This window comes from Dryobates pubescens, chromosome 10, assembly GCF_014839835.1.
Source record: "Dryobates pubescens isolate bDryPub1 chromosome 10, bDryPub1.pri, whole genome shotgun sequence".
In the NCBI taxonomy this organism is placed as follows: domain Eukaryota; kingdom Metazoa; phylum Chordata; class Aves; order Piciformes; family Picidae; genus Dryobates; species Dryobates pubescens.
This window is the reverse complement of record NC_071621.1, coordinates 8,004,446-8,020,904: the sequence shown is the minus strand read 5'-3', so window position 1 is coordinate 8,020,904 and position 16,459 is coordinate 8,004,446. Positions and strand designations below refer to the sequence as shown.

The following is a 16,459-nucleotide window of genomic DNA, read 5'->3' as shown; positions in this document are numbered from 1 at the left end:
AGGATACTTCTCTGCTGTACTCCTTTCCTCTTAAATTGGGTGACTGAGTGCTTTCCTCTTAAATTGGGTGACTAGGAGGGCTTTAAACTAGGTCTGAAGGGGGTGGATGAGGATATCGGTCCCCCTGCAGAGGAAAGAGTAGGGCACAAGGTAGGGTCAGTTGAGAGGTCGGGAGCCCAGCTGCAGTGCATGTACACCAATGCATGCAGCATGGGCAATAAGCAAGAGGAGCTGGAGGTCCTGGTCCACCAGAGTGACTATGATGTAGTTGCCATCTCAGAAACTTGGTGGGACAACACACACAATTGGAGTGCTGCACTGGAGGGTTACAGGCTCTTTAGGAGGGATAGGTGAGGGAGAAGAGGAGGAGGGGTGGCTCTGTATATTAGGGAGTCACTCTCTGCCGCAGAACTTGAGGTGGAAGATGAGGGAATTGAGAGCCTGTGGGTTAAAATCAGAGGGCAGCCTAACAAATCTGACATCCTGGTTGGAGTCTGTTATAGACCACCCAACCAGCATGAGGAGGCTAATGAATTATTTTACAAACAACTGGAGGCTGTCTCAAGATCATCAGATCTTGTCCTTGTGGGTGACTTTAACCTGCCAGATATCTGCTAGGAACTTAATTCAGCAGAGAAGAGGCAGTCCAGAAGATTCCTGGAGCGAATGGAGGACAGCTTCCTGATGCAGCTCTTAAGTGAGCCTACAAGGGGATGGGCTCTGCTTGACCTGCTGTTCTCCAATAGGGAAGGGCTGGTGGGAGATGTGATCGTGGGAGGCTGCCTAGGGTGCAGTGACCACGAGATAGTGAAGTTTTCAATATGCAGGGAGATAGGGAGGAGCACCAACAGAACCTTCACCTTGGACTTCCGGAGGGCAAACTTCAGCCTCTTTAAGAAACTTATTTGTAAAGTTCCCTGGGTACCAACCCTCATGAACCGAGGGGTCCAAGGAGGGTTGGACCTACTTCAAACAGGAGCTCTTGAAGGCAACCCAGCACACTGTGATACTGTGATACTGTGAGTGGAGACAGGGAAAGATTGGGCATGCTTTGTTTTTCTAAATGGAAATCTGAAACCCCATGTGTATGCAGACAGTCACACAGCATCCATTTGGGTAATCCTTAATGTGTAACAGAAAAGGGAGGAAGGGCATCTTACAGTTTGCATTACTGGTTTTCTATTTACAGCATTCATACTGTCCCTGAGGGCGATTCCCCACACCACAGAGATCTGTTTGCTAATTAATTGGATACAGAGGTAGATTATATCATTAGTCACAACAGTGTGACTTCAGACAAAAATTGTAATCATATACTGAGGTCAAGAATTTGAAGTAAGAACATAGCACCTGAGACATTCTAAGACTGTATTCAATGGCTATCATGATGAACTCCTAAAAGTCTGATGAGGAATTAAATTACTGGGCTAAAATGCAACTTTTTCGTAAATAAAGTTGAATGACAATAAAATAATATATACATGGTCACCTCTTTTCTTGCACAAGGTCCTGTTGCTCCCAAATGGTTTATTGACTCTTGAGATGCGGTAAGCAAATATTTCCAGTTTCCTGTAGGTCTGCTTGTATAATACATCTTATCAATCTGAGCAGCAGCATGCATCCACATTTGGACAGTGGCATATAATGAAATTTTGAATAATACAGCCAAAGGCAAACTGCTGAAACTGTCCTGCTAATTAATTGAAATGAATTGTAGACTCAGCACATCAAACTTGTTCTTATTATATCTGAAGCATTAATGTAATGGGTTAACATGAGGGAAATATTTCACCCCCTGAAATTAATGAGTAATTTCCTAAGATACTGGCAACTACTCACAGTTACATGAAGGACAGGTTTTACTCCTTTCTGAATAAAAGTAAGGAAAAAGTTCTTTCTCTGCTGGAAAAATAAATGCAATCAGGGTATTTGGCTGGAAAGAAAAAATGGTACTATAAGTATCCTTGCAGCAGCACTGTCCAGAGGAATCCAAGTGCTCTGTAAAAGCTTGGCATCATAGTTCCTTTTTAAAATGCACTTTGAAGGACTGATGTCCAGAGTGGCAGGGTGATTCACTCCAGGCCATCTGAAGAGTCAGTGGGAAGCTAGAAATAGAATTTGAGTGCTGGATAAGAACTGTGTTTTGTGATCCCAGGCTATTCTTTGCTTTATTCAAGGAGAAATAAAATGACACTGCTATTTCTTCTTGTTTCTAGTAATCAAAATGATCTTCTTACAATGTGTGTAGTCACGAGTAGCCAGAAAGTGTCTGAAGAAGAACGTGTTGTTTTCCTTGAAGATGAAGGGAATTAAGTTAAACTGAAGCTTTCATGCCACTTTTCCTCTACTTTTTCAAAATGGTTCTAATATGTAATAGGAGTAGGCAATTACTACAGAGCAAATTCAAGATGCAGTTTAAAAAAATACAGTGGGTATCAAGGCTGGCAATGCATTGATGATGATACAGATGATGACAAAAAAAACCATTATTTTTTTACTATTCCATCTTAAACTTGTTCACTGGAAAACCAAGCAAGTACTCTAACCATGTGCCAGACCAGAATGGCAGAGAAAAATAGGTGTATGAACAAATAATAGCACTGGTAAAAGCAGTACACCTTTCCTCCAGTGTCCAACCAATATATCCTTAGAAAAATAAGAAAATATAAGCTTTGCTGACCAAAGAGTTTCTAATACTGAACCTTCTACTAACTCACTTTGCTTAAGATTGTCTGGTGAGCAGCTTTCAAACAGTAATAATTTTAAATAACTGTTTAAGCCAAAGATCCAAAGGTTGAAGTGTTCTCATGAATTATATATCCCTGCATCGTCAACCAGCATCTTTGGTATGGAATTTGCTCAGTCTTTCAAGCTTTCACTTACATTAGAATACATAGAATAAACCAGGTTGGAAGAGACCTTCAAGATCATCGCGTCCAACCCATCAACCAATCCAACACCACCCAAGCAACTAACCCACGGCACCAAGCACACCATCAAGTCTTCTCCTGAAAACCTCCAGTGATGGCGACTCCACCACCTCCCCAGGCAGCCCATTCCAATGGGCAATCACTCTTTCTGTATAGAACTTTTTCCTAACATCCACCTGAAAATTTTGAAGCCAGATTACATCAAAGCCATTCTCAGCTGATATTAAAATTCTGTTGAAATAGACAGTTCATGAGCACTGCAATCTTCAATAACAGGCGCAAAGCTCATTTTGCCGTATGGACCCCCAAAAAGTGAGAGACTTGACAATTTCATTTGGTACAGTTTGTGGCACTTGCAACAATGCAACAAACTCAATTTTATTAGCACAAGAATTGAGAAAGAATTAAGAATATGGAGTCTAGGATGATCAAAGGGATTGCGCTCCTCTCCTGTGAGGACAGACTGAGAGAGTTGGAGCTATTCAGTATGGAGAAGAGAAGGCTCCGAGGAGACCTTATTGTGGCCTTGCATTACCTTAAGGGGGCCTACAAGAAAACTGGTGAGGGACTTTTTAGGGTGTCAGGTAATGATAGGATTAGGAGGAATGGAACAAAAGTATAAATGGGTAGATTCAGATTGGATGTTAGGAAGAAATTCTTCCCCATGAGGGTGGTGAGATGCTGGAACAGGTTGCCCAGGGAACTGCTAGAAGCCCCATCCCTGGAAGTTTTTAGGGCCAGGCTGGATGTGGCTCTGAGCAACCTTATCTAGTGTGAGAAGTCCCTGCCCACGACAGGGGGTTTGAAGTAGATGATCCTTGAGGTCCCTTCCAACCCTAAGAATTCTCTGATTCTGTAATCTTTGGAAATAATGAGTGCTGCATTTTATTCGTATATGCATATCTATATTCAAACTTGTCGATGTGTAGAAATATGAAACTGTATCATCTGATGCACTACCTTTCTCTTTGCCCTCTGTACGTATCCTCATCAAACTCATTTTAATATTTTAAAGTTTGTAAAGTTTGTAAAGTGTGTTAGGTGTAAAATTGATCCACTAGATAGAATTTTTATTGTTTCAAAACCTCCTTGTCTGTTTATTGCCTGAGCTGAAATTCAAGACTGAGCCTCAGCTTAAATGAAGAATGATGCTTTTCTGTTGGATTTCATATTATAAAATCATTTTATATAAACAATAGGAGTAAAAATATGTTTGTTTTACCTTTGGATATTTCAGTCTGTGCTCTCAGCAATCTTGTTTCATGCCCTCACTGTAATTTGAATGTGACATATACTCCAGAAAATATGATGGCTTGTGATAATGCTAAACTTTACTTTCCCTGAGGTTTTATATTCTGGTAGCAAAATCTGTTTTGCTGTCAAACAGACTGAGGATAGACACCATTCATAACTTAAACCAAAATAAATCTTAGACTGTTGTCTACAATTTTTATCAAACTTTGTTTCAGTCAGCTAAAATTAGTCCAGAGCCGCCCCAAACTCTCAGATTCTAGATCAGTGAAACATACATACAGCATGATTTACTGTGCTGGTTTGGCTTGATTTTCATCTAGAATTTATATGGTTTCACAGTCTCAAGCATGATTTGGGCAGGCATTTCACATTCAAGCTTAAGGCTCAGGTTGGGTTGAATTTGGGTTGAATTGAGGACTTCTGTGCTTATGCACAGAGGTTAATGATAACTTTTCTTTCACTTCTCTGCCTTCCTGTCCATAGTCACTTTGGAAGCTGGTTGTCATTAATGATACCTGTACAATACTTGTCATGAAGAATACAAAATTATACCTGCATTTCAGTAAAAATTGAAGAAAAATATTACATTGTAAATACAACATTCAGTAGAAAAATTGCAGACTTTTGCAAAAGAAAGGGGCTTTGAGTATTGCAAACTTCATCACATACACCTCCCCCCCACCCCCCACCCCCTTTTTATTTCTTTTTAGTCTTTTAATTTTTATAAAGTGTCCTAAAATAATCTGAGATCCTATCACAGTATGAGTGAGAAATAAAAACTTTCTCCAGAGGGAAAGGACAGTGTAAGAACACTATAGGTTTTGAGGATTTTTTTTTTTAAGCTAAGTAAAAACCTGAGAGCAGGTACATATACCTGTGGCTCTGGAAAGTACAGATTTGTGTTAGAAATATGAACATGGGTTAGAAAATGTTAAAGACCTTTATCTCATATTGTACATTATGTCATAGACTGAATGCAGTTCTTCCAGTGTTAGTGACTCCCCCGGCCTGAGTCAGGGCCATTACAGAAAGACTAATTAACCCGTAGTCAGCAAGGGCCAAATCAAGGCTGAGAGTCAACATCTTTTGCAGTTGAATATGTTTGCAGTTGACTGTTGTGATGAATAGCTAAGTATAGGTTTCATCTTTGGAGCTTTTTCAACGCAGCCACTAGCTACAGTACTGGTTTTGAGGGGGTCTGGAGAGTTTGCTGGACCATGGATGCCACATGGGTTTGTATTGAGAGGCAGCACACATGGCAGAAAATAAAAATATTTTCCCAATAGCCTTTAGATGGCCAAGGTACACAAAAGTCTACATTTGCCACTTCATGTCAGCATTGGTTTCATCTTCATTATTGAGTTGTGGTTTTTTCAGCAACTTTTTCTAGGTAATGGATATTTTAGGAATATAATCATTATTCCTTGAGGCCCAGGCAATAACCTGCTTTCTGGCTCTTCCAGGGACTTTCTGATGGTTTGAATGGGGAGGGATATTCTTGGGAATTACAGTAGTTTCTATCAAACATTGCAAATCACAGGTATCACAGTATCACAGTATAACTAAGGTTGGAAGAGACCCCAAGGATCATCACGTCCAACCTGTCCCAACAGACCTCACGACTAGACCATGGCACCAAGTGCCACGTCCAATCTCTCCTTGAACACCTCCAGGGACGGTGACTCCACCACCTCCCTGGGCAGCCCATTCCAATGATGAATGACTCTCTCAGTGAAGAACTTTTTCCTCACTTCGAGTCTAAACCTCCCCTGGCACAACTTGAGACTGTGTCCCCTTGTTCTGGTGCTGGTTGCCTGGGAGAAGAGACCAATCCCTTCCTGGCTACAACCACCTTTCAGGTAGTTGTAGAGGGCAATGAGGTCATCCCTGATCCTTCTCTTCTCCAGGCTAAACAATCCCAGCTCCCTCAGCCTCTCCTCATAGGGCTTGTGCTCAAGGCCTCTCCCCAGCCTTGTTGCCCTTCTCTGGACACGCTCAAGGGTCTCAATGTCCTTCTTAAACTGAGGGGCCCAGAACTGGACACAGGACTCAAGGTGTGGCCTAACCAATGCAGAGTACAGGGGCACAATGACCTCCCTGCTCCTGCTGGCCACACTATTCCTAATGCAGGCCAGGATGCCATTGGCCCTCTTGGCCACCTGGACACACTGCTGGCTCATGTTTAGGCAGGTGTCAATCAGCACCCCCAGGTCCTTCTCTGTTTGGCAGCTCTCCAGCCACTCTGACCCCAGCCTGTAGCTCTGCATGGGGTTGCCGTGGCCAAAGTGCAGCACCCAGCACTTGGACTTGTTAAATGCCATCCCATTGGACTCTGCCCATCTGTCCAGTCGGTCGAGGTCACCTCTGCATCTGGGCACTCCTTCAAAACCAGAAGTCAAAAGTAATCCATAGAATGTTTCTTTCTTTTCAGAGTGTTCTTTGTGGGAAGTAATTTTACCATAAGGCATATTTCAGTCATTCCTGCTATTTCAAATACTGTGTACCATTGCAAAATATCCATTTTATCCACTATAATATCCACTATAAAAAGAAAGATTACCTTATAGTTATATTGTTTTTAGAGCAGATTCTCTCTTGAGATTTATTTGAGTGAGAGCTTTTTTTTTCCTAAGACACCAAGATTTTTTTCTCTATCAGAAGGCTTGCAGTTCATAACAAATTATTAGAAGTATCAGTCTAAAGTGGGAGTGAAAAGGCTTCTATACCTCAGGAATGAAGAGAAATTATATGAATTACCAGCAGCCAAAGAAGTAACACCCCATAGATCTCATTCCAGGACTGGTTTTATTGCTTCAACCTAAATAATTCCCATTGTATTTATTATTACTAAATCAATCTAAAATGTGATGCTTTGCATGTATTAAAAAGGCCACTTCCATTCAGGCTGGATCTGAAGTTTGTATGAGAGCCTATTTTCCCATACGTGGAAAGAAATTAGCAGGGAGGACTTGCAAGGAAGCAGCAGCATGAAAATATATGTGCAGTCAAACCTCTTGTCTACTCCCCACTTTTCCTTTTTTGAGCACAAGGTTATTCGTGAGAGCAATACTGCTGTGAAAAAGACCATGTTCCTCTTTTTTTTTTCTTCCTTTCCCCTAGGTTTCTTTCATTTTTTTTTCCTTCCTCTTTTTTCTGTGTTTAGTATAATTTCTTCTTTCTTCAAAAATTTCTTTATTCTCTCCTTCTCCCTCACCCCCATCTCCAACATACCAGGGACCAGAAAAAGGAATAAATGAGGAAAAACATACCAAGACGGATTTTTCAACAACAAACATAAACTGAGGAAATCTTGGTTTACAAAATACCACTGGCTATGCCAGTATTAATTTTACTTATGTTTTATACTGCCAAATTAAATAAATGAGTTATTTGGGAACAGTTTGTATGTTTGTTTCCAAAGATTCTTCTAAGACATGGAAAAATTGTGTTGCATATACTTAAATTGTTTCTCTTTGCAGGCATCACCACAGTACTGACCATGACAACGTTGAGTACCATTGCAAGGAAGTCATTGCCCCGTGTCTCCTATGTCACTGCTATGGATTTGTTTGTGACTGTATGCTTTCTATTTGTCTTTGCTGCTCTGATGGAGTATGCAACCCTTAACTACTACTCAAGCTGCAGAAAGCCAAACTGTACTAAGAAGAAAAAGTCGGTAAGATGGAAATATTTAAATTTCTTTTTTAACATGTGCATGGCTCAGAGAGCAAAGAATCATTCAATGGCAGCCTGTAATCCCAGGATGTTCTACTCCTCTGAGGTCTTCCCAGTTTGTGATGTGATCTGCTGTGATGGAAAATAAATACCCACACTAACTCTAAAGCAGTTATGTGCCTGTTGAGTGAGGTCTATTCATAACAGAAGCAGCCTGCTGACATTAGGGGACACAGTCTCAAGCTGTGCCAGGGGAGGTTTAGACTCGAAGTGAGGAAAAAGTTCTTCACTGAGAGAGTCATTCATCATTGGAATGGGCTGCCCAGGGAGGTGGTGGAGTCGCCGTCCCTGGAGGTGTTCAAGGGAAGATTGGATGTGGCACTTGGTGCCATGGTCTAGTTGTGAGGTCTGTGGAGACAGGTTGGACTCGATGATCCTTGGGGTCTCTTCCAACCTTAGTTATACTGTGATACTGTGACAGCTCTTCCTGTGTGTCTTTTGTCCTCCAGTTCCTGTGCAGGTTGTCATAAAGGGATCCCACTTAAATAGATTGAATAGGTTGTTATACAAAACATGCATCAATCTGAATTAAAATGCATCTGCTATTTCATGGCTTAACATGTCTAGAAGTATTTGTGAACTTTTCAAATGGGATTACAATGTCTTACACTAGGCACCATCATTTATTTTTAGCCCTATGCACAAAGAGGCTTGTTCCTCAGTACAAAACCTGAGGCTGCTTACATTTTTGTGTACTGTAAGCTGCATTTTTGACAAAAAGGCTCTTCTCACACCCAGGCACACACAAAAGCTACTTATCTAGAATAAATTAAAACAATCACACTGAAAGAATTACCTGGAATACTTCATAACTGATATGAGAATGAGGGCAATATAATGAAAAACAAAATCTCACTGCAAACATAGGGAAGGGGAAGTGGTTTGTGCGTTCAAGATCTGTAGAAAATCTTACGTGTTTGAGATCAGTGATTGGAGATGTTGAAAGCTGTTTTTACATACTGGGGGAAATAAGGACATATGAATTCAGAAATGCAAAACCAAATAGGAAAAATGTGAAGAAGGAAATTAAAATGAAGGCTTGATTCAGGGGATAATAGGTCTTGAGGTTAAAAGGGATTGAATAAAGATCTATGGAAAATGACTGAATGAAAAACTAATGAAGGAAAAGCTGAAGCACAATATGGAATCAAAGAAGGCCTAGAAAGCCATAGACTTAGTAAATGAAAACTCCATTAAATCTCTAGTAACTTCTTGTAAAAATGCATTGCATACAAAAGGCAAAAGCATTACTAAAAGAAAACCACAAGACATCCAAAATGAACTTGTTAATGATCAAACTAAAACTGCCATCCTATAGAAAGACTGAATGAAAGGAATGAGCACCTTTGTGAGTAGGATGTATTTCTAGACATGTGAATGAAGATGAAGGAAAGCATACAGCATTGATGAGACTGACACATGAACAAATGCCCAATTATTCACTAAATAAATACATGTAATGGGTTAAATACAGATTTAAAGTAGGTGGAAAGTAGGGGTACCTTTTGCTGAAGTTTTATGCCATATATTTAATGCCAAATATTATGCTAAATATATAGGAATAATCAGCATTTATGGGAAAATACATTTAAATGCTAGTTTTAAGGAATGCTTAACAAAGCAGTAAGTATGTTTTCTTCTGAATAACTCCTTTGTTATCTTCATTCAAGCTACCTGATGTCAGTTTTGGTCATGTGATGGTAAGTAAACTATTTCATTCAGTGAAAGCAATAAAGGCATGAAGGTATGGTTGACATTTACTTGTAATAATTCCCAAGAAAGCTGTAACAGTGTGCTATGCTTCACCCTGACTGTGTTATAAATATTGTTTTGCCTTTTTTCTTAAAAGGTCAGTTTGTTTTCAGCTGTGGCAGAGGAACATAGCTGACTCTTTCCATAAGGGCTTATCAAAGTTTAGAATACTGTGTACTATTTTTGCCTCAGAAATGTCATGTGCCTGCTTCATATAATACTGCAGTTTCTCATTACATTTTATAAAAAAGTAATAAGCATGAGTTTCATAGAACATAATTCATTTGCACATCAGTAAAATCCTTAGTGAGTTCTTGACCCATTTCAGGGTGAATCTGTCCAAGCCACAGGCTGAGATCTTGTTCAGTAGTTTGTTGTGGCAGACAGTGTCAAAGGCCTTGCCGAAGTCCAGGTAGACTACATCCACAGCCTGCCCCACATCCACCAGGTGGGTCACCTGATCATAGAAGGAGATCAGGTTGGTCAGGCAGGATCTGCCCTTCCTAAATCCATGCTGGCTGGGCCTAATCCCTTGGCCATCCTGTAAGTGCTGTGTGATTGCACTCAAGATGACCTGTTCCATAATCTTGCCTGGCACTGAGGTCAGGCTGACAGGTCTGTAATTCCCTGGCTCCTCCTTCCAGCCCTTCTTGTGGATGGGCATCACATTGGCCAGCTTCCAGTCCTCTGGGACCACTCCAGTGAGCCAGGACTGCTGAAAAATGATGGAGAGCAGCTTGGCCAGCTCATCTGCCAGCTCTCTCAGCACCCTAGGATGGATCCCATCCGGTCCCATGGACTTGTGAGGATCCAAGTGTCTCTGCAGGTCCCTCGCTGATTCCTCCTGGATTACAGGAGGACTATACTGGTCCCTGGCTCCATCAGACAGTTCAGGAGGCCACTTGCCCTGAAGAAAACCTGTCCCACTATTAAAAATTGAGACAAAGAAGGTATTAAGTACCTCTGGCTTTTCTTCATCTTTGGTTACTATATTCCCCTCTGCATCCAATAGAGTGGACGTTGTCCTTGCCTCTTCTTTTGCCATTAATATATTTATAGAAACATTTTTTATATATGTCTATAGCATTCAGACAGCCATTTTATCAGCTGGTTGGGTGACCTGCTTTTGGATCCAAATAAGAACAGGGACAGAAGTAAAACATTGCTCTTGCATTTTATTCTTTGGATGTGCTGAAGTTTATTATTTACAACTGCTACCTCCACATTACTAGCTTAGCTTTTACAAGTATTGTTACACTCTTCAGGTTTTGTTTTATTTTTACATGAGTTTTCTTATGTATTTAAAGAGCTTATATGGCATTGAAGCTCTCCTGATGGACAATGAGTGGTTTACAGCAAGCATTGCATTTATACACTTGCTATTGCTGTCACTTCGTGAATAGATTTTTCTGGAAGATGAAGTTAATGAGGCACATTGAATGAGCAGCAGCATTTTCCTTTTAGCCAGATCTACTTGGGAACTATCTACAGCCTTTTCAAGTAGTTTATTTCTTTTTTAATCCTCCTTTTCCTTTTCCTCTTCCTTTGCCTTTGCCTTTGTCTTTTTGCCTTTGTCTTTTCTTTGCCTTTATATTTTTTTGTCATTGTAATACAGATATTGTTCTACACATAAACAACTTCCATGGTCAAATTATAGCATAAACTGCCTAAAATCAGCAGTGTCTCTGACTCTCAATATACCATCTTGTCTTTTCCAGCCTTGTAGAGGTGCTGCCAAAAAGATTAAATTTATTAATCTTACTAAATCCATGTTCAGGTAATCCCACTCCATGCTTTTCCTCCTAGAGAGCATATACCTTGCCTGAAATAATTCTATTAAGTGTGTTTAGCAATGCATCTGAACTTCCTTGTTCAAGGCATCTGAGAATTGCCTTGTCAGACCTCTCAGGTGGCACTGAGCTGTCACCCACTGAGCATTCACCCCTCTCCTCCCAATACCAGCTCATCAGGATTCAGAGGACACAGTGGATACCATACACCTTCACCTGGTATCTAGTCACTTCAGGATCACTCCTACCTGGCAGAAATTAAAGCAATCAGACTAATACTTCTATATTATCAAGGAATTTATTTTATCTTCTGTTCTGAGCAGATAGTTGATATAACAAAACAGAAAACAAAACAAAACAAAATACCAACCAAAGAAAAAAACCCAGGCTATTGATAGATGAAAAAGTTTCCATTGCAGAACCAGGACACTTATTTATCTTCACTACCAATGTCATCTGGACAGATCTAATTTAGCCTTTCTACTTTTTTTAACATGAATCTTGTAGCTAGGCATGGAAAATTTCCATTTCTGAGCCAAAAATTTACATAAAGTCCTGCAATAAGTGAACAATCTGACATGGTGGTATAGCAGAATTCCATGGGTACTTTACTCATGGCTTTTTCTCTCCCAAGTGCAACAGTCAAAAAATAATTGCTTGTATTTCCATGTGGCAGCACATTGTAAAGCTCTGAAACCGAAGTGGGAAAGGAAGGGAAAAACACATCACAAGACTCAAGGGTAGAGATTTAGAACAGGGAGGGCTCACTCACCAATTGTAGCCTCAAGCAAAAGACAAAGTCAACCTAGAGAAATGGAAGTGGTTTAATTTAAATAAAACCACTAGCAATTCACCACTGGGATCAGACTAAAGCAGTGATAAATAAACCAGATCTTAAATACACCTTCCCCCCAGTCTTCTCTTTTTACTGAGTGGAGCTCTGCTACCTACTCCCCCACATAGTGGAAGAAGGCAGGGAATGGGAGTTGAGGTTAATCCCAGCCCAATCCATATTGTGTCAGCCATTTCTTTCTCCTCAAGAGGAAAATTCCTCCCAGTCCTCTTCTGCTGCAGCATGGCATCCCTTCCAATGAGAGACCAAGTCTCTCTCCTCTCAAACACTGTTTTTCTCTAGTTAAATATGTTGTAGTGTAGACACACTACAACACAAGTGGGAAAGGAAGGGAAAAACACATCACAAGACTCAAGGGTAGAGATTTAGAACAGGGAGGGCTCACTCACCAGTTGTAGCCTCAAGCAAAAGACAAAGTCAACCTAGAGAAATGGAAGTGGTTTAATTTAAATAAAACCACTAGCAATTCACTAGCAATTTTCCTTTCCCACAACTGTCTTAGCCTTGGTCAGAGACAGATCCAACTTTGGAGCTGAGGGAGTTTCTCAAAACTTCTTACAGAAGCCATGCCCGTAGCCCCCTCCCCTGCTACCAAAACTCCCTCCAGGCACAAATCCAACACAGTGTAATCTATCATCTAATCACAGAGAAAAGTGATTCACAACAAATAGATTTATAATAATCTGCTTCTAAACTGCAGTCTGTTCACAGTCCACGGTGCAATGCACCGGAGAGATTTTAGCCATTTACTTATGATGAGACAAATTTTGTTGTAGAATTAATTGACTGGATACCATAGGGTAGTTGTTCAGATGTAGTTAGCTGTGTTGGAGATGCCAACACCTAAGCAGAGGGGTGCCACATCAAGTTCTTAGCTTGGGAACCAGCATTTTCAATGAGACAGGTAATATTATCGTGTGCAAAGCCAAAGGATTTGCAGGAAGAAAATTAGGTCAATAGACACCAGAAAATCTCCACTGAATCAGATCTGTAATATCACTGATCTGTTTTGCACCCAGAGTGAAAATTTCCAGATATGGCCCAATGCCATACAACAGGAAACACTGAGCACATTGTATAGTAAGTGTGGAAGTAGGGGCCCAGACCACCTTCCAGCTTGACTAGCTTGTTAGTGCATACTCAGCATAGTACTACAGTCAAAGACAATGCTCAGTGCAACTGCAGAGAGGACAGAGCCCCAGGATAGAGAAAACCTCACTGACAGGGCTGAAGTCTGCTTTGTGAGGGCAATGCAGGCGGGCAGCAAGCTGATTAGGACCTTTCCTAGTAACGCCAGTGGAGGTGGTGACATTTGTGAGGATGGAACAAGCAGCTTGATGAGAAGGGAGACTGTTGTGAGAAAGCACCTTTCACAAAAGAAGAAATGGCAGGACAAAAAAGATGACAATGTAAATAAGGAGTACATCGAAGAATGAGAGGTCTCTAGGTGTGAGTGGTACTGTGAGAATGTTAGTGTGATAGGTAGTACAGGGACATGCTTAGGGGTGGAATTTTAAAATCCTGTACTAAAATCATCACTATCTGTTGCAAAACATAGCTGTTTTTATAAATCAGGGTAAAGAGACAGTGAATACAGCTATGCTAAGTGGAGATCTTTCTATAATTAAATGGAGAGGGGGACATCTTCCATATGTTTCAGAATCCATTCTTAAATTTAGTAGCTGCAAGTGTCTAAAGCAGCTTGCAAATAATATTCTGACAGGCAAATGAACTCCTAAGTGTGAAAATGTTATTAGGAAGGAATATATGCTTGAGTTACCCAATTAGAAAACACACCTAGAATTAATTTGCCACTCCACAGCGTCTCTGTGGAAATTCATTGAAATGCCATCTTTTGAGGGAAAGAAAGATGCTTCCTAAATCTAGCATCCCTATATATAAATCTAGAATTCCTATATCTAAATATAGAATTCCCATAGTGTCAGCCACTCAACTCCTGTGATTTTTTTTGCATGATTATTAACTGTGATCTTTATCATTGTCAAACTGTCTGTTTCTTTTCCTTTTCTCAGAATTATTCTGTACTTGACATGAGACCACCAACGACAGTCATCACATTGAACAATGCCATGTATTGGCAAGAATTTGAAGATGCATGCGTCTATGAATGTCTGGATGGTAAAGACTGCCAGAGCTTTTTCTGTTGCTATGAAGAGTGTAAATCAGGCTCATGGAGGAGAGGAAGGATTCACATAGACATCTTAGAACTGGACTCTTACTCCAGGGTGTTTTTTCCTACATCTTTCCTGCTGTTTAACCTGGTCTACTGGGTTGGATACCTCTATCTTTAAATGTTGCCTGTAGTGATGAAGACTGCTGGGTTTTCACATTGAGGAGGGCTGGTAAAAGTGCAGAAAAAGTAAAAGACATGGTCAATTTCATCTTGAATTTTAAAGGCCACATGAAACTTCACCATCACAGAGCCTAATGAAGAGTTTTAATGTGCAGTCGCCTGGAAAAGAAAAACGTGGAAGAATTCTCTCCTTACTGTAATTCATTTAAAAGAAATGATTCTTACAAAATTCAGCTGAATTTCTAGTGTAAGCAATGTTTATGAATAATTCTTGTATATTAGAATCACTACTATTCTCTCTTGGCATAGAAGCTATACACGATTCAGGCAAAGGTTAAATATGTCATTTTTTGTTTTTCATTCCCATGCTTTCTTCAAAATGATGCCATATCCCTGAGGCTCAGAGCAACATACACTGGCATTGGTAAATAAGTCAAAGCCAATGAAACCACTCATTTGTATTTAAACTTGCTTGTGCTATGCCCCATAGGTTTTGATAAATCTTTCACTGTTGATCTCCTTGTTGTAGAATAACCACCGAAACACAGTAAAAATGTCTCTGGTGGGCTTAAAGCATGGACACTATTTCTGTAAAGGTTTGAGAGTCTTGGAACTAGACACTTAGAGATACTGCTTTTAATTTCAGGTGAAAAGGCAGAATTACAAGAAAGCTATTCATTTTGATATAAATAAAAGACTTACCTGCCTTTGAGGTAGCTGTAGGCATAACTTCTACAGTTTTTCAAACTTTTAACTCTTTTTTTATAACTGGTTAAACAAATGATGGCCATTAATTTCTAAAGTACTATACTTGAATCAGGGCAAGATTCCTGTGTAGGTTGGTGTGTAGGGGGGGGGTTTGGGCTTGGTTTTTTTTGTTTTGGTTTGGTTTGGTTTTGCTTTTTTTTGTCCCTGTCACTGCAGCAGGTTGTAGCTGATAGGCCATGATTAAAAATCACTCTATAATCACAAGGAATATGTGACTTTCTTCAGATTGCAATTTACTAAAAAGTGCTCTCATGCATTCTTATTTTTTTCCTCTGGAACAAAATTGAGAAACGTGGTGCCAAAGGACACTTTTTTGGTTCCTTCCATAAAGTTAAATATTGTACTCCTTACTCAGAGTAGTTGTTACCTGGTTCTCAGCTGAAGATTGAACACATTTGACTTGGACAGTGCATTACAGGAACTCAATTTTCATACTTGGAATAAACATGGAATAAGTTGCTGCATGTAGAAGACAGATATCTTCTTTTTTTTTTCCCTGAAGTTACCAACTGTATTTTACCCAAAAATCCTTTTTGTATTTTTCAAGCTTTTGACAGTTAAATTCTTAAACTACTCTTCTTTTTTTTTTTTTTTCCAAAAAAGGGGGTTATATTGTTAAACTAGATTTCATCTTTTGCATATTGTTTTAATAGTTGTTATTAAGTAAACAAAACAATCCAAAACTAAATAGCAACGTTTTTTCAGTACCCTTTGGATGGCAAATAGCTACAAATGATAAAAGATAAAATATACAGAAAAAAACCCAAAACAATTCAATTTTATTTTCTCTTTTGGAGGACCTCATAATTTGTTAATCAACTTAGAATGTGTATCTCTCCCACATAGAATTTGATTAAAAGAAACAAAAAAGTAGTAGATGTGCTTGAACAACAGTTCCTTTTTTCCCCGAGACAGAAAATACTGCAAACAAACAAAAACTAATGCAATGATAATTCTAAAGGAACCAAAATGCTGACATGTTCTTTGAAATGTCACTGTCATTGCTGTTGCTCTGTGCTTTCAGTGAGTTTTTAATTGAAAAAACCACCAAAAACACCAACAC

The 16,459-nt window shown here is 39.8% G+C and overlaps 1 protein-coding gene across 1 annotated transcript in view; it reads left to right on the top strand.

The window, feature by feature from the left end:
• GABRG3 (gamma-aminobutyric acid type A receptor subunit gamma3) overlaps window positions 1-14,808 on the top strand; it is a 425,205-nt gene extending 410,397 nt beyond the window's left edge. Inside the window, exons 8-10 of the mRNA XM_054164712.1 lie at window positions 7,664-7,860; window positions 9,590-9,619; window positions 14,348-14,808. Coding sequence (XP_054020687.1) covers window positions 7,664-7,860; window positions 9,590-9,619; window positions 14,348-14,626 — 506 coding nt within the window. The 3' untranslated portion in view covers window positions 14,627-14,808. The remainder of the gene's footprint in view (window positions 1-7,663; window positions 7,861-9,589; window positions 9,620-14,347) is intronic.
• Window positions 14,809-16,459: the final 1,651 nt, after the last annotated feature.